This window comes from Heptranchias perlo, chromosome 22 (assembly GCF_035084215.1).
Source record: "Heptranchias perlo isolate sHepPer1 chromosome 22, sHepPer1.hap1, whole genome shotgun sequence".
NCBI classification, from domain to species: Eukaryota; Metazoa; Chordata; class Chondrichthyes; order Hexanchiformes; family Hexanchidae; genus Heptranchias; species Heptranchias perlo.
Window position 1 is genome coordinate 46,563,194 of NC_090346.1, and position 18,971 is coordinate 46,582,164.

Genomic DNA, 18,971 nt, shown 5'->3' on the forward strand with positions numbered 1-18,971 from the left:
TAGGATCAGATCAGCCATGATCTTATTGAATGGCGGAGCAGGCTCGAGGGGCCGATTGGCCTACTCCTGCTCCTATTTCTTATGTTCTTATGTTCTTAAATGTATCTATGCTATTCACCTCAACTACTCCTTGTGGTAGCGAGCTCCCACATTCTCACCATTCTCTGGGTAAAGAAGTTTCTACCTGATCCAATCTTCCTATACAGTGTGTGATATTGGAGGGTCTGAATTTAGCCTTCAGACGGTCAGTAGATTCAGGCGGAATTTCAGGCTCCCTGGTCCAAAAATTTTACAAAAAAAAATTCCAGCTTGCACACTTCGCTGATGGAGCGAACCCTAATATTACGGCATTAAAGTTATTGTAATTTTAAGCCCGTCTCAATTAAAATGCACTAAAATCTTAAATAAAAGCAAAAACTTTTAAAACTCTAGGTCGTAATTCCAGGGCGAAGAGCAGAAAGGTGGGGTACTCGCAGCTGGGGCAATTTGGGGCAGAACCTGGATCTGCTGGATTTCCACCTCGTCTAACTAGGTAACCCCTGGGGAGAGGGCTGGGCACTCCTTAAGCTCCGGTCCCTTCACATCCTGCACAGACTTTGGGGGGGGGCGTGTTTGGTGGGGGGAAGGGTTCCATTTTGGACCTCCTGTAGACCCCAACATTAAGAAGATCAAAGGTAATCGATCCCTCCAGACGTTCCTTGCGGGGGATCTAAAATCTTTTAGATTTTTAAAAATCTTTGCCACTCTGAGGGCCTCACGGTCCCCCTTTCAGAGTGCCAAGGTGCTGGCACCTCTGCTGTGCCTACGCTGGGTGTAAGGAGCCCGCTCCAAAAATATAAATGTCCACACTTCCGGCGACTTGGGACAGGGTCAACGGCAGGTCAAAGTGGCAAGCAAAGGTCGTGACCCATTGCACTTGAGCCCCTATAAAAGTATTCCATGGGATTTTGAGGCCCTAACTTCTATCTGTTCTCTTTTTATTTTATGCACAATTATTTTCCTTGCTGTCTCTCCCCTAGTATTTTAGATTTTTTTTGGGATTTACTCTTGCTTTTCCACACTTGACATCACAGAGTCCCGCCCAGTGATATCATGAACGGGAAGTGTTGCTCACAATCCGTTGTTCCCAGTTGGTATGACCGCGGCATTCTTAAGATGAATATTCAATTGCTGTATGGCTTCAGTGAATTTACAAAATATTTACAGCTTGAGAACTCAAATTTTGTTTGATAACGCTCCTGTGAAGCACCTTGGAATGTTTTACTATGTTAAAGGCGCTATATAAATGCAAATTATTGTTGTTGATTTCTCACTGTAAATTAGTGGTTGCTTAAACACGAAGAATCCTTTCCAGGTCACTGCAAGAAGTGCCACAGGGGTGAGATCTTGGACTTTTGCTGTTTCTTAACTTCATAAATGATCTGGATTCTGAAACCCACTGTAAGATTGTCAGATTTCCAGCTGGCGCCAAGAGAGGGAGAACAGCAAAACAAAGGGATGAGGGACTTCAGTTACCTAGCGAGACTGGAGAAGCTGGGATTGTTCCCCTTAGAGCGGAGAAGGTTAAGGGGAGATTTAATAGAGGCTTTCTGAATCATGAAGGGTTTTGATAGAGTAAATAAGGAGAAACTGTTTCCACTGGCAGGAGGGTCGGTAACCAGAGGACACAGAAATAAGGTAATTGGCAAAAGAACTAGAGGGGAGATGAGGAGAATTTTTTTTAACGCAACGAGTTGTTATGATCTGGAATGCGCTGCCTGAAAGGGCGGTGGAAGCAGATTCAATAGTAACTTTCTAAAGGGAATTGGATAAATATTTGCAAAGGAAACATTTGCAGGGGAAAGAGCAGGGGAGTGGGATTAATTAGAGAGCTCTTTCAAAGAGCCAGCAGAGGCATGATGGACTGAATGGCCTCCTTCTGTTCTGTAAGTTTCTATAAAGGATCTAGCTAAGGGTTAGAAGAAGGATTTATATAATTTATGCAAAGTAGGCAGACAGGTGAAGATGACCTTTAATACTCACAGATGCACACTGGGTGAAATAATGTGCAACAGAAGTACAAATGAATGAGTGCAGGGAGGCTCACCAAGGGATCTAGAGGTAATAGCGGACTTGTTACTGTTAATGTCTAGACAGTGTGGTGAGGCAATTAAAATAGCTAGCAAAATGCAGGGATATATATATAGCCAGAACAGTGGGATAAAAGTCTAAATTGAGAGGGCAGAATTCACTAGTCAGACCACACTCCGAGTACTGTGTACATGCTGGTTGCCACACTACAGGGAGGTGCAGGCATCAGAGAATAGTGCAGAGCAATAAGAATAATTACAATACAGCGTGAGGAAAAGTTCAACAAGCTGAATCTAAGAGAGGAGACGGTTCAGAAAGTAAAGAAAATATTACGGTAACAATATTAGTTTGACATAATGCAGGATAGTAAGAGCAGAGATTACATGTGTAAATGGTGAATAGCAAATTTTTCGATCCTATATCAAGAGGCATTTCTTTACTCAGTGGGTGTTAAAGGAGAGAGTCCGCCAGGCAGGATAATCGAGACTTGAGGGATGTTCAAAGCAGGACTGAATGCTAGACTGGGTGAGGTAGAAAGCTGGAGGGTTGGCCGTCAGTATTTAGAACTTAAAGAGGTCGTGGCGGTAAAATCTCAGATGAGAATTTAACTTCCAATTTCACGCATTTGAAATTTACAAAGCCGTGCGTAGACCACTCTCAAGAAAATAAGAAAAATTAAAGAGGGTGGGAGAGAGGCTGAGATGAGTCAAGAGGTAGTGATTAAATGATGCCAACGTTGGGTTTTAAAGGCCTGAAGATTGTAGCAGGAAGGCAAGATGAAGGGACGTGAGGTGTTCCTCAGTTCTGAGTTAAAGTGGGAAACAATGCGATGATTCTTGATTTCAACATTGTGAAGATAGAACAACAACTTGCATTTATATAGAGCCTTTAACGTAGTAAAAACATCTCCAGGTGCTTCACAAGGAGCGTTATCAGACAAAATTTGACAAGAGATATTGGGACAGGCGGCCAAAAGCTTGGTCAACGAGGTGGATTTTAAGCCTCTTCACAGCAATGAGGAAGAGCAAGTGGCCTATTTGGAACTTAGAAGAAACAAGAGTATCAGAGAAATGGAGAAAGACAAGGTTGCAACATAGACAGACAGACAGAAGAAGCCAGAGGGGAGGAAAAGAATGCCTATCAGATAGCAAGTTTTCTTCTACATCCTGTCCATGAGGGTAAAGGAGGTGATAGAAGGATATCTCCCCAGATATAGAAGCAGGATTCAAGTCATGGATGGACTTGGGTCTTTTGTGGGGAACGGTCCTGTACGGCCATGAACAATAGTTCTCATATATTATCCAAGTGTTTTCTTTCAAATGAGCTACAGGGCCAGCCTGTCTTATTTTGCCATTGGTTTGTAATGGTTTTCAGACTGGTCTCCTACAGTCAAGTTGTGAAATGGGTGTGAAACAGAACAAATCAGTTCACAATTCACAACGTTCAAAGCTGGGCATTTGTCAGCTGAGCAACTAGTCTTAACTAGTTCACATTGGATATTGAAAAGGATTAATGGAACAATTGTAGAGGCCCCCAAGAACAGAAATATGAATTATATTTTCACACCAATAACGGCATGATGCCCCTTTGATGTCACCAGTTTACCAGCCTCAAGTATTGTTAAAATAAAAAACAAGTAAACTAATGTTTTCAACCGAAAACAAGTTTCAAATAGATTTCTGAACTGGGGCTAAAAGGGTTAAATTATGAGGACAGGTTGCATAGACGAGGCTTGTATTCCCTCGAGTATAGAAGATTAAGGGGTGATCTAATTGAGGAGTTTAAGATGATTAAAGGATTTGATAGGATAGATAGAGAGAAACCATTTCCTCTGCTGGGGGAGTCCAAAACAAGGGGGCATCGCCTTAAAATGAGAGCTAGGCCGTTCAGGGGTGATGTCAGGAAGCACTTCTTCACACAAAGGGGAGTGGAAATCTGGAACTCTCTCCCCCAAAAAGATATTGAGGCTGGGGGAGTCAATTGAAAATTTCAAAACTGAAATCGATAGATTTTTGTTAGCTAAGGGTATTAAGGGTTATGGAACCAAGGCGGGTAAATGCATCAACCATGATCTGATTGAATGGCGGAACGGGCTCAAGGGGCTGAATGGCCTGCTCCTGTTCCTATGTTCCCTGCGTCACAGTTAAAATTTATAATAACTCCAGAACGACTGGATAAAGTTCTGTGAAACTCCTTCCTTGTGTCCTCCCATCAATCATTTCCTGCTATCATTCTGTGCAAAGGATGTTGAATCAAATATTGTGTCATGTCGTCACCATCACTGTGCTGATGCTGGCGGCTATCATTAGTTGCCTCCCTAGCAGCACAGTTGTAACAATGTGTGTTTCCAATTTATTTTTTTAACTCAAAAGCATAGATGGCAAATATTCCATCAGATAACATTGTGACCTGGCCTCTTGCAGGCGATCATGTCCTTGAAATGCATTGATTGAAATGCAGCCTTATAACTCCCACACCGTATCTATTACTTGCTATTTTACTTCTGCCTTTGAACCTGACCGCATTGCTAGTTTGCTTGTGATGTTATTACCCGGGAGTTATATGATCAGCCTCATTGGGAAAAAAAAAGTATCCCGTATCTTTTTAACTATCCATGTTTTAATTTTTTTTTTAAATCGTGCATACTTTATTATAATCATAATCAGATGGGGGTATGTTTAATTATAAACTATAATTCCAAACTGTTTCAAATAAATCCATTAATAACTACAACTTGCATTTATATAGCACCTTCAAGGTAGAAAAATGTCCCAAGGCACTTCACAGGGACACAATTGGACAGAAAAAAGCATATGGGATCCTGGACTTTATGAATAAGAGGTATGGAGTACAAAAGCAAGGAAGTTATGCTAAACCTTTATAAAACACTGGTTAGGCCTCAGCTGAAGTATTGTGTTCAATTCTGGGCACCGCACTTTAGGAAGGATGTCAAGGCCTTAGAGAGGGTGCAGAAGAGATTTATTAGAATGCTACCAGGGATGAGGGACATCAGTTATGTGGAGAGACTGGAGAAGCTGGGGTTGTTCTCCTTAGAGCAGAGACGGTTACCAGGAGATTTGACAGAAGTGTTCAAAATCATGAATGGTTTTGATAAGAGTGAATAAGGAGGAACTGTCTGCAGTGAAGGGTCGATAACCAAAGGACACAGATATAAGGTGATTGGCAAAAGAACCAGAGGCAACATGAGGAAACGTTTTTTTTACGCAGAGAGTTGTTAAGATCTGGAAAGCTCTGCCTGAAAGGGTGGTGGAAGCAGATTCAGTAATAACTTTCAAAAGGGAATTGGATAAATACTTAAAGGGAAACCATTTACAGGGCAATGGGGAAAGATCAGGGGAGTGGGACTAATTGGAAAGCTCTTTCGAAGAGCTGACACAGGCCACAATGGGCTGAATGGCTTCCTTCTGTGCTGTAACATACTGTAATACGATGGTAATTATCATTCTGTGACGTATTAAATGCCTAGCACAGGAGTATATATATTCCAGCAATACTCAGCTTAAATTGTGATGTCTCAATCCAGAGACACAAATAGGAAGGATTTGAGGGCACATTTTTATTCCTGTGTGGATAATTTGTTCCTTTAATTGGAAATATCTTGTTACTTGTATTTCCTCCTTCTTCCTATCCTCCTGGTTTTAATTAAAGCTGCTTTCTGCAGCTTCTATTTTACTTTATTACTGAAGTACTACCTTTGGTTTCCATTACCGTTAATTTGTTAGGTGTATTTTAATGATTTAAACATAAATCAGTTCCATTTGGGGTGTTACCATTGGAAGCAGGGATGGAGTGGACACAGCAGGAACTGTTGGTCGAATTCTCTTGACCGAGATACTGGATTCTGAGATCAATCTTCCCTTTCAAAAAAAATCTTAGTTCTTCACTATAGCCTCTAAAAAGCCATAGTTGGAGCTATTAGCGACTGGGTAAAATGTTCCTTTACTTTTTTGGTTCTAAAAGGAACATTTCCCTCTTGTCTTAAATAGGCTACCGTTAACCTCCCTTGATGGTCGAGTGTGGAAAGGAGCCATCTGGACCAGGATGCTCCCGGCTTCAGTTCCCCAGTCTCCGTGCTGAGTTATCTGATCTTAGCCAGCCCGCCGGAGGGCTGCTCAATTGGCCTCAGCAGCTCTAAAGTAAGCAGAAGGTTCCCATCCCTCAGTTATTACCGCTGGAGAACGTGCGTACGTGGATGTTGGCTGAGGATAGCATCGGGCTCTGCTGCGATGCCCTGCAAAGTTGAATAGCCTTGCTGGAATTCACTTTCTAGTCTCACACATGAAGAATGGCCAGTTGGACAAGTGGATACTTAGGAACATAGGAACAGGAGTAGGCCATTCAGCCCCTCGTGCCTGCTCCGCCATTTGATAAGATCATGGCTGATCTGTGATCTAACTCCAAAAACCTGCCTTTGGCCCATATCCCTTAATACCTTTGGTTGCCAAAAAGCTATCTATCTCAGGTTTAAATTTAGCAATTGAGCTAGTATTTGCCGTTTGCGGAAGAGAGTTCCAAACTTCTACCACCCTTTGTGTGTAGAAATGTTTTCTAATCTCACTCCTGAAAGGTCTGGCTCTAACTTTTAGACTGTGCCCCCTAAACCTAGAATCCCCAACCAGCGGAAATAGTTTCTCTCTATCCACCCTATCTGTTCCCCTTAATATCTTATAAACTTCAATCAGATCACCCCTTAACCTTCTAAACTCTAGAGAATACAACCCCAACTTGTGTAATCTCTCCTTGTAACTTAACCCTTGAAGTCCGGGTATCATTCTAGTAAACCTACGCTGCACTCCCTCCAAGGCCAATATGTCCTTCCGAAGGTGCAGTGCCCAGAACTGCTCACAGTACTCCAGGTGCGGTCTAACCAGGGTTTTGTATAGCTGCAGCATAACATCTGCCCCCTTGTACTCCAGTCCTCTAGATATAAAGGCCAGCATTCCATTAGCCTTATTGATTATTTTCTGCACCTGTTCATGACACTTCAATGACCTATGTACCTGAACCCCTAAGTCCCTTTGGACATCCAATGTTTTTAACATTTTACCATTTAGAAAGTACCCTGTTCTATCCTTTTTTGATCCAAAGTGGATGACTTCACATTTATCTACATTGAATTCCATTTGCCACAGTTTTGCCCATTCACCTAATCTATCAATATCCCTTTGTAATTTTATGTTTTCACCTACACTGCTTACAATGCCACCAATCTTTGTGTCATCGGCAAACTTAGATCTGAGACTTTCTGTGCCTTCATCTAAGTCGTTAATAAATATTGTGAAAAATTTAGGCCCCAAGACAGATCCCTGCGGGACTCCACTAGTCACATCCTGCCAATGTGAGTACCTACCCATTATCCCCACTCTCTGTTGCCTTTCGCTCAGCCAACTTCCTAACCAAGTCTGTACTTTTCCCTCGATTCCATGGGCTTCTATCTTAGCTGACAGTCTCTTATGTGGGACCTTATCAAATGCCTTCTGGAAGTCCATATAAATAACATCCATTGACATTCCCCTGTCCACTACTTTAGTCACCTCTTCAAAAAATTCAATCAGGTTTGTCAGGCACGACCTACCTTTCACAAATCCATGCTGGCTCTCTCTGATTAACTGAAAATTCTCGAGGTGTTCAGTCACCCTATCCTTAATTATAGACTCCAGCATTTTCCCAACAACAGATGTTAGGCTAACTGATCTATAATTCCCTGGTTTCCCTCTCTCTCCTTTCTTAAAAAGCGGAGTGACATGTGCAATTTTCCAATCCAGAGGGACAGTTCCTGAATCTAGAGAACTTTGAAAGATTGTAGTTAGGGCATCTGCAATGTGCTCACCTATTTCCTTTAAAACCCTGGGATGGAAACCAGGGGATTTGTCACTCTTTAGTGCTATTATTTTCTTCATTACTGTTACTTTACTTATGTTAATTTTATTGAGTCCCTGTCCCCGATTCGATATTAATTTTCTTGGGATTTCCGGCATGCTATCCTCTTTTTCGACTGTAAATACTGACGCAAAGTAATTATTCAACATGTCCGCCATTTCCCCATTGTCAATGACAATATCCCCACTTTCAGTTTTTAAGGGGCCAACACTGCTTCTGACCACCCTCTTTTTCCTAATATAACTATAAAAGTTCTTCGTATTGGTTTTGATATCCCTTGTAAGTTTCTTTTCATACTCTCTTTTTGTAGCTCTTACTATCTGTTTTGTGACCCTTTGTTGATCTTTGTATCTTTCCCATTCGCCAGGATCTGTGCCATTTTTAGCCTTTTTGTATGCCCTTTCCCATTACCCTTTGAACCAAACGCCAGGACCTTCAAGACAGGAGCGAAGGTGTTACTGTTTTGCGTCCAGAGTCCCCACATGGTCTGAATTTTGGAAAAGCCTGCCCTGAAAATGCTTATCAAAGTCCATCAGTTTGGACTCTGCCGTCTGTTTGTACTCCACTGTGAGCTTTTGCAATGGTTTTTATTTCAATGGTTTACTTGGAAATGGACAAGTAAACTTAATTGCAGTGGATACCAATTCCACCGTGATGCCATTGTATCTGGTACCTCTGTACCTCTGCAATCTCCTCTAACCGCACATCCTCGCGCACAGACCCTCTGCTCTTTCATTGCCAAATTACTTCTAATTCCTTTCTGTTTGTGCTGTACTGGCCTTTCTTTCAGCTATGTTCTCTGGAACCCTTTCCCTGAATTGTGTTGTATCACCACCTCCCTCCTTGCTCCTTCTCTTTGACTGTCTTTATGTTCCCCCAACCCCCGCTCCCCAACTTTTGCTTTTCCCCTTGTCCTCTCTGTTTTAGTGTTTACCTTTTCTTCACTCCACTCAGTGAAGCACTCTGAGATGTTGTTTGCCGTGTGAGGGTTGCAGTAGTAATGTAAATCGTTGTACTGCTTAAGAACATGTCTTGTCTGGCGTTTTTCCTATTTTACGAGATGGCGATAAAAAGACAGCTTATGAAGTGGTTCAGTGAGTTCTACCAAAATCGCTATCAGCGGTTCAAGAAGAAGGCCCACCACCACCTTCTCAAGGGTAACTAGGGATGGGCAATAAATGCCGGCCTTGCCGGTGACACCCACATCCCGAGAAATAATACACTTTCAAAAAAGTGAACAAGCATAAACCATAAAAAATTATTGGATAGACTACAATATCGCGCCTTTCACGACCTCGGGACGTCCCAAAGCACTTCACAGCCAATGAATTATTTTTGACCTGTAGTCACTGTTGTAATGTAGGAAACGGGACAGCCAATTTATGCACAGCAAGATCCCACAAACAGCAATTTGATAATGGCCAGATAATCTGTTTCAGTGATGTTAGTTGAGGGATAAATGTTGGCCCAGGACATCAGGGAGAACTCCCCTGATTAATGGAACAACACTTCAGACTCGGTGGGGTGGGTTGGGCTGTTGGCCAGGTGATTGGTCCCTGGTGTCACAAGCTGGAAAGTGCGTGCGTGCATGCTCACCAGGTGCGGATGCAATTCAGGCTCGGCCACGATGCTGTCCACAGCCAGCTGACCACCTCTGCTTACCTGTGAAGAATAGCTTCTTGGGTAAAGTTCTACAGGGCTGCTGGCACCCAGGGCCTATACCCCAATAAGAGTCTTTGCCTTCAGGAGAGGAGGGGAGGAATTCAGAGGAGGGGATGAAATGTTATCTTGGAAAAGGTCACAGAACAACTGCAGGAATTTTTCAGCAGCAATTTATAAAAGACTTGTCAGCAAATCTTCCTTCAGGACCAATTGCTTAGGAGCAAGAGCCCCTCCAGGTTGGCACATACCCATGTAGATAGGACTAAGGGCTTCTGTATGTTTTAATTGACACATCTGTTATTGAAGATGTTTCTGGTACAACCAACAACAACTTGCATTTATATAGCACCTTTAACATAGTAAAACATCCCAAGGTGCTTCACAGGAGCGCTATCAAACAGGATTTGACACCAAAACTCAAAGAGATAATAGGACAGGTGACCAAAAGCTTGGTCAATGAGGTAGGTTTTAAGCAGTGACTCAAAGGAGGAGAGAGAGGCGGAGAGGTTTAGAAGGGAATTCCAGAGCTTAGGGCTTAGGCAGCTGAAGGCACGGACACCAATGCGGGGGGTGGGGGGGAGGAAGGAAATTGGGGACGCACAAGAGGCCAGAATTGGGGGAAGCGCAGAGATCTATGAGGTTTTTGGGCTGGAGGAGGTTAGAGAGATGGGGGGGAGGGGCGAGGCCATGGAGGGATTTGAGCACAAGGATGAGAATTTTAAACCAAGCCGTTGCCGGACAGGGAGCCAATGTAGGTCAGCGAGCACAGAGGGGTGATGGGTGAACGGGACTTGGTATGAGTTACGATACAGGCAGCAGAGTTTTGCAGCAATCTCAGAGAAGGGTTACATAAAGAATGGTGAATGATGGACCAATGCATAACTAATTAATATCAATTAAGTAAATGCATATACTTCTTATTTATAACACTTTTCCATTTCTTCACATTCCCTTGTACAAGTCACCATCAGTGGAAAGTGTTCCTTTACAAAGCATCCATTTACTTGAACCAATTAAAATCAGGGTTAAAATTTAAATTGAAAAGGAAGAAGAATATTTGCTTATGTAAATCTGATATGTTGGTATTACGATAGGATTGAGTATAATTTAATTCCAGATCACGTCTGATTGTTGATAATTTGAGTTCAATATTATAGAGGATTGTACACAAGTATGCAAATCCTGTCCTATAGACCTGTTGGTACAAGGTCTACCTCTAAAAGAAATATCTGGGCTTTTGAGATAAAGGAGACCTCTCTGAGTTGGGACAATGCCTGATTTAAAATTAAATTTTATATTAAATTCTGTGTAATGTGAGTTGGAGGCATTTTCATTGTACTCTCAGCCACCAGTACTTGCTGCTAACCGTATCTAGCCCACAGACTCAACTAACTCACCTTAAGGTGTGTACATAATTATATTTGATTATATGTGTCTGTTGGCATCTCTCCTTTGAGACATCAACCTTTATTTACTTGGTTGGAGTGCTCAGCCCAAGAAAGCACATCAACTCCCATTGTCCAGACACTCACAGTTCTTATTAGAAGTAATGAGCTCAGACAAGGAATAATTTTCAATGAGCGATCCATAATCTCAGAATGGCATCCTCGGTGGGGCATTCACGTCCAATGTATCTCATTACAGCCCCACTGACAAAGACAGATTATATTCACTGCAATTCTCGATCTTGAAGGCACTGGGGAAAGCTCTAATCGCAAAAATGAAAGGGCAATGGAATGCATTGGGGGAGAGAGGGGGTGGTATTTAAATAGAGAGAGTCCTCACCTACGCTGGAGATCCGCTGGGTCACCAGATCCCCCATCAAAGCCTCGATCACAGGATTGTAGCGAGAATATAACTCATAGCGGTTTATTCCGATGTGAAATTTTAACCAGTTGGGGTACGAGTCTACGGGGGTGTCACTGGTCGGTGCGAGGTCGTCCTCCTCTTCGTTAGCCCTGAAAGAGATGGGTTCGTGGGTCAAACTTGTAGGTCAAGTTGTAACGTACAAGGGTTCGAGGTGCAGATTGGAAAAAAGGGGCTTGGAGTAACCCATGGGTTTGATCTCTCAAAGTGTCCCCCAATACTGTGGAAGCTTGTATGTAACTATAGACAAGAAATCGAGAGAGAGAGATTGCAGGGGAGGGAAAGAGAGAGGGGAAAGTGAGAGAGAGAAAGTGGGGGGTGAAGAGAGAAAGAGAAAGATGCACAGATTCTCTTCCATCTCTCCTATTTAATCCACAGGCAAAAATAAAGGGGGTTGAACTGTCAGAATGAGCTGACATATACTGGATAACAATATAAGACCAATAAAAAGATGTTTCATATAATGGGTATGTGCTCTCTATGTAAAGTTGTAAAAATTGCCTTAACCTGTCATTGGTTCCTAATGACATTTTAGTTAAAGAATGCTCCTTATTTGTATTACCAAGAGAGGAAACAATACCCTTTACACAATAGGCTGCACATCTTCCATTGTTCCACTTTTACAGTCACCATCCGATATTTGTAATAATATTCCAGGTGTTTATGGTCCCATATTAAAATAATGACCCAATAATCTGTGAATTGGTCAGGAAAAACATGTAATAGAAAGAGCGGGTAGAGAGAGCGAGAGAGCAGAAAGGAAGCAAATGGAAAGATTGATACAGAAGGTAGAAAACACAGAGAGACAGGGTGAGCAGGCAGAGAGTGAGAGAGGGAGCAGGCAGAGAGTGAGAGAGAGGGAGCAGGCAGAGAGTGAGAGAGAGGGAGCAGGCAGAGGGTGAGAGAGGGAGAGGGAGCAGGCAGAGAGAGCGAGGGAGAGGGAGCAGGCAGAGAAAGGGAGAGGGTGCAGGCAGAGAGAGAGGGTGCAGGCAGAGAGAGAGGGAGCAGGCAGAGAGAGGGAGGGAGCAGGCAGAGAGAGAGAGCAGACAGACAGAGAGAGAGGGAGCAGGCAGAGAGAGAGAGGGAGCAGACAGAGAGAGAGAGGGAGCAGGCAGAGAGAGAGCAGGTAGAGAGAGAGAGAGGGAGCAGGCAGAGAGAGAGAGCAGACAGACAGAGAGAGAGGGAGCAGACAGAGAGAGAGCAGGTAGAGAGAGAGAGAGGGAGCAGGCAGAGAGAGAGAGCAGACAGACAGAGAGAGTGGGAGCAGACAGAGAGAGAGCAGGTAGAGAGAGAGAGAGGGAGCAGGCAGAGAGAGAAGGAGGGAGCAGGCAGAGAGAGAGAGAGGGAGCAGGCAGAGAGAGAGAGAGAGAGCAGGTAGAGAGAGAGAGAAGGAGCAGGCAGAGAGAGAAAGAGGGAGCAGGCAGAGAGAGAGAGAGGGAGAGCGGGTGTAAAGATTGATAGAGGCAGAAAGCAGGTATAAGAGTACAGGCAGGCAGATTGCAGAGATAGCGAGAAGGTAGAGAGATATAGAGAGCAGAGAGTGATACAGAAATAGAGCAGAGGGGAGAACAGGTAGAGGGAGAACGGGCAGAAAGAGAGAGATACTAATAGAGAGCAGGCGCGGAGAGGGAGATAGAAATGGTTACTTGGCGCCTGGTCTAAACGGAACTGTCCGCAGTCCCCGGGACTTGTGCCCGCTCTGTCCAGGGCTGGACTCCGCTCACACACTGCCATCAGACCCTGACTTTTCGTTAATGGGGGAGGACGGGAACGGACGCAAGTACGGCGGAATCCTGCGCTATTTACTCGTCAAGAACACAAGTCCCTTGTAAAAGAGACATGGAGATATTAAGCGGAGTGACAATCTCGGTCTCAGAGCTCCATCAAGGCCAATAGATGACTTAAAAAAAGCTTGCGTCAGGAAATAGCTTCCTAACGAGGGCGGGACATAATTCACAGCTCTCCGTCTCCCCTAATGTTTCTCTCTCTCTCTCTCTAGACTCTCTCTTTCTCTCTCTCCCTGTTTCTCGATCTCTCTGTCTGTCTCTGACTCCGTCTGTCTGTCTGTCTGTGTCTGTCTCTCGCTCTGTCTGAGTCTCTCTGCAGCTCTCCGTCTGCCTCTCTCTCCCCCTCTCTCTCTGTCGATCTCTCTCTCCCCCTCTCTCTGTCTCTCCATCTGCCTCTCTCTGCCCGTGTCTCCCCTCTCTCTCCCCCCTCTGCCCCTCTCTCTCTCTGCCCGTCTCTTTCCCCCTCTCTCTGCCCCCTCTCTCTGCCCCTCCCTCTGCCAGTCTCTCTCCCCTTCTCTCTTCCCCCTCTCTGCCCCCTCTCTCTCTGCCCGTCTCTTTCCCCCTCTCTCTGCCCTCTCTCTCTCTCTGCCCGTCTCTCTCCCCTTCTCTCTTCCCCCTCTCTGCCCCCTCTCTCTCTCTGCCCGTCTCTCTCCCCCTCTCTCTGCCCCTCTCTCCCTCCCCCTCTCTCTGCCCCTCTCTCTCCCCCTCTCTCTGCCCCTTTCTCCCGCTCTCTGTGCCTCTCTCTCTGCCCCTCCCTCTGCCCGTCTCTCTCCCCTTCTCTCTCCCTGCCTCTCCTCTCTCTGCCCCCTCTCTCTCTCCTCTCTCTCCCCCCTCTCTCTGCCCCCTCTCTCTGCCTCTGCCCCTTTCTCCCGCTCTCTGTGCCCCTCTCTGTCTCTCCATCTGCCTCTCTCCCCCTCTCTCTACCCCTCTCTCTGCCCCTCCCTCTGCCAGTCTCTCTCCCCCTCTCTCTCACCCCCCCTCTCCTCTCTCCCCCTCTCTCTCCCCCTCTCTCTGTAGTAATGTTCTTGTCCGGCTATCGGTGCCGGAGCGGCCGGCGGGCAGTGCCGGAGATCGGCGCATCGCTGTTTTTGCTAATGGGAAACTTCAGCAGCCTCTCCTCCCCGGCGGGCGTGGGATGCACATCGGCCGGGAAATCACGGCGCATTCCTTACTCTTGACAGCACCAAGTGCCAGGAAAAGTAGATGCAAGATTTGTCTGCAAGCAGGGCGGGCAAAAAGCAGCTGAGTGCAGTCGGATCATAAGGCACCTGGGGGGATAATTCTGAGCTAAACCTCTACCTCTCCCCCCACCTACAACATAAATGACCCCTTTCTGATTTAGAGCACCGATTAAGTGTTAGCAGTGACAGAATCAAAGGCTGGATCAGGCTAAATACTGGATAAAAGGTAAAAGTCAGATAGGAAATGAGCCAACTTACCAATCCTGGGGATCAGCAACTTTGGGGTTAAACTTTATGTCTGAATTAATGTTGAACAAGATATCTCGCTGTGTGAGGACTGGGACTGGGTTCTCGTACAGTGGGTGTTTGAACAACGCAGCCAGTTTGGAGAAGCGGCCGGGGGCTCTGGATCCAAGTCCAGGCTGGGGCTCGGGCTCCGGCTCTGAGATGAGCGTCTTGCCGCTCTCCCTGCCCTTCCTCTGGCCGGCTTCTTCGCCCTTGCCCTTGTCCAGAGGCTGAGAGCTGCTGAGGTTGGAGCGGGGAGCCCGGTCGCTGCTGAAATCCTGCAGGATCCGCAGGGTGTGCTTGTTGGGCCAGGTAGCGTCTCCTCCGCCCTGCGAGGCGGCCCGGGCTATCAGCTTGCCCCAGCCTTGGAGCTCGGGCTGCGGCTCGGATCCCGCCAGCCCGTCCCGGTGCTGACAAGGGCAGCCGGCGCCTCCTCCTCCGCCTCCTCCTCCGCCGCTGGCGGGTGCTGCTCCTCCGCCGCCGCCGCTCGATCTCTTCTCCAGCCTGGGCAGCAAGTCGATCATGATGTGCATGGTGCAGGCGATGAGAAAGACCATGACAATCAGCACCCGGAATCTGCGGAGCAGCATCATGGTGGGGATCAGACCGAGACACAACTGGGCTGGAATCGGGTCCAGAACCGAACCGTGCAAAAAGATGAAAGAATTTCAATTCAACGGCGGTGCAGAGCGGCCCGTGTCATTTGGAAGCGATCCGCAGTGAGCTTCTCTCCATGGTAAGAGCTGACGCTTCCCAGTTGCGGAAAAATGCATCTATTTGGCGCAGTGTGTTTTCCTCCTCTTATTGTCCTTAACCTCTCATTGACTCAGGAAAAGCAGACACAACAATTACCCCAAATTAAAAAAAAACACCAAACATTAAACATAAAGTCGGTGGCGGCTCCCCTCCAATGGTCGAGTGTCCAAATAAAACACACACACACACACACACACTAAATCGTCTTCTCCTCCACCTCCTCCCACTAAACGGAGGAGTGATGAGACTCCCCACTGCCCAGCTTTCAAGCCCTCCCTCCAACACAGGGCGAGGGAGTGTGCCAAGCCCCCCGCTCCGCTGGTCCGCTCCTTCCCAGGGTCTCTGTCTGTCTGGGAGGGAGGGAGGGAGGGAGGGAGAGGGATGTGGGTCTGTGTGTGGTTTGTTATGGGGTGGTGGAGATCAGAGTGGATGGAGCCTTGCAGCAAACTCTCTCTCTCTCTCTCTTTTCCTCCCTCTTGAAGCAGCGCCCGGGCTGTGAGGATGGAGCTGCCCAGATGTGCAAAGGTTTTATTCGGCTGCCCCCCCTGGACGAAAAGCAGGGAAACGTCACGTTGGGCGGAGGGGCTGGGCTCGGGCGGGAGGCGCCGGTGACACCCTTCATCCCCCCCCACCACCCCCGATCGCAGCCACTTGCCTTTCCCACGGCTTCCAATCAGAGCGAGGGGGCGGCTTTACATCTCTCCCAAAAAAAAACAGAATTGCAGAAAAAAAAACCCCACGAGATATATATAGAGATAGAGAGACAGATAGAGAGAGAGAGAGAGAGATAGACAGCAATACACAGAAAGAGACAGAGAGAGATAGAACCAGAGATAGAGACAGTTAGAGAACGGGAGATAGACACAGAGATAGCGAGATAGGTAGATAGAGAGACAGAGAGAGAGACAGAGAGAGAGAGAAAGAGACGGAGAAACAGACTACTGCCCGTGGAATGTGTCTCCATGTTCCTGTCTGATTCCAAACAGCCCCGTGCCCGAGCCAAGTCTCACCGCCAGCGGCCGGCCTTTATTTTGCCTGTCAGCACAAATCAGGAGGCAAAGAAATTGTGTCATTTATATATATTTAGATGAAACCAAGATCTTGTTAGCAAATGCAGGCTGAATAAGTCAAAGCTGCGAGCAGTAAATTCCAAGACCAGGGCTGATTTGGCTGAGGGTGCTGTCGATTTTATTTTTGATAGCACGTTGATTTTTTTTTTGTAACTGCAATAAACCTAATAAGTATCGGATTTTAAATTCCGTCTTACGGGGTGAAACACAGGCGAGAGCTGACATTGAACTGTTCAAATAAACAGCCAACTTTTCAGCTTTCGAATATATATGTCAGAACACCTAATTTAGGATCACAATATGTAAAAGGGAGACTGCAGAAGAATATCAACAATGGTCTGTTTGCCACTTGGGATCTTCACTGACGAAGGGAGGGGCGGTCCCTTCAGTTTATATGTTTGCTACAAGCAGGCACGTAGGTCATTCATGAGTGACCATCATACAATGGAAAGGGAGAAACTAAGTCTATTTATCTGTATCCACCCCTCTCACTCTCTCTGGCTGTCTGTCTACCTTGCTATCTGTCGATCCCTGTCTGTCTTAACTCTTCCACTTTCCTCTCTATCCAGCATATCGGCAGAAGACAGATTATATGTTCTCACTCCACGAGGTAATAGCCCTAAATGCATCTCTTGTTACAATGGCACAACATTGTAGGTTACAAAGCAAGAATATAAAAAAAGAAAGGTGAGGGTATTTGTTAAATCACTTCCTAATTGTGCATCCCTTCGCTAAAAGATTTGTCATCTTCTGTACGTAACGTTTACAACAGCTATTGAGAATGCTTCCCTTTTATTTCTGTATCAATCGACAGACAGCATGCATTTTATCTGTATTTTTAATGCACATTATCTGTCTGTTCAATCAGCCCCTTCATGACTCGGAACCTTGGCAGGCAGTCTCTGCTCCAGATACAGAGGGGAAGAGAAGGGGAGCAAAGCTACACAAGTGATGGTGATCACAGGGCTGGCCGCTCCAATCCTTCACTGTGCAACAGCTCACGTCTTCACTCATGGAAAGAAGGGGGGAGTAGGAACCTCCATTAAAAGGGGCACCGCCTTCAGGGGGTAAAGTTTGACAAACTTGTTCCCCCCCCACCACAGGATATATTTACAAACCAGTTGTTACAAACCAGTTGTTTGCAAATAAATCCTGTGATGTCACAAAATGCACCAAACAAATCAGCTGCTCAATATTTGCATAAATTATCCAGATGAAACCAATCAGATTCTCAATATTTGCATAAATTATGCTGATGAAACCAATCAGCGTCTCAATTTTTGCATAAATTAGCTTGATGACACCTATCAGCATCTCAATTTTTGCATAAATTATCCCGATGAAACCAATCAGCGGCTCAATCTTTGCATAAATTATCCTAATGACTCCAGCGCCATTCTCTAGCCCCGCCCTCCCAGGTTTGGCCACCACTTCTTAAAGGGAACGGATTCGCCTTCAACAAAATCCACTTTATTTAAATATGCAACAGAAAGGTTTAGTAATTATTTTTTTACAGGGACAATTTTTGTTTATTCGGGGGTGAGTATTAGATCATAACTATACTGACTATTGAAAGTTTAATGGCAAATCATACCTCATTGTCCACACAGCTTTCTTGAGAGTGAGCAATAAATTTCCCTCCTATCTACCTCACTGACAACCAGCCCGAAAGCAATTTCCAAAGTTGCAGGTAACAGCGATTAATACATGGTATGGGCGGCAATAAATCTCGGGTAATAATTAACCTCTTGGTCGTGCAATTGAACATGGCGGGTTTTAACAGTTCTCAGCTTCTCTTAAAATAGCCCTGTACGGTTTTATTTCTATGCACATGCATAACACACAAGGTCGTTATTGTCAAAGCACCTCATCTCTTTGGGGGGAAAAAAGTGTGCTAGCAATCTCTTTTCACTGCCCTCTTTTGTGTTTGTATTAATACTTGCATTTATATGGCACTTTATCAAGTTCTCAGAATGAATTACTTTTAAAGTTCGGTAACTATTGTTATGTAGGCGACTTTAACATCTTATTTATTAGCCCAATCTGTCCGGAATGGGTTTCTGGTAGATTTTCCAGCATCCAATCTGTTTAACCAAGCAAGAAGTAAAAGGAACATAGCAAAATGAGTAGGCCGTTCAGCCCCTCGAGCCTGTTCTGCCATTCAATTAGACCATGGCTGGTCTGTATCTTAACCCCATCTACCGGTATCCCTTAATACCCTTACCAAAGAAAAATTTATCAATCTCAGTTTTGAAATTTTCAATTGACCCCCAGCCTCAACAGCTTTTTGGGGGAGAGAGTTCCAGATTCCCACTCCCCTTTGTGTGAAGAAGTGCTTCCTGACATCACCCCTGAACGGCCTGGCTCTAATTTTAAGGTTGTGTCCCCTTGTT

At 45.4% G+C, this 18,971-nt stretch overlaps 1 protein-coding gene across 1 annotated transcript in view; it reads right to left on the bottom strand.

Moving 5' to 3' along the window:
* The window catches only part of LOC137340746 (extracellular serine/threonine protein kinase FAM20C-like), a 67,183-nt gene extending 51,148 nt beyond the window's left edge, over positions 1 to 16,035 (bottom strand). Inside the window, exons 1-2 of the mRNA XM_068003486.1 lie at positions 14,726 to 16,035; positions 11,419 to 11,591 (exon numbers count right to left, since the gene is read on the bottom strand). Of these exons, the coding sequence (XP_067859587.1) occupies positions 11,419 to 11,591; positions 14,726 to 15,345 (793 nt within the window). The 5' untranslated portion in view covers positions 15,346 to 16,035. The remainder of the gene's footprint in view (positions 1 to 11,418; positions 11,592 to 14,725) is intronic.
* Positions 16,036 to 18,971: the final 2,936 nt, after the last annotated feature.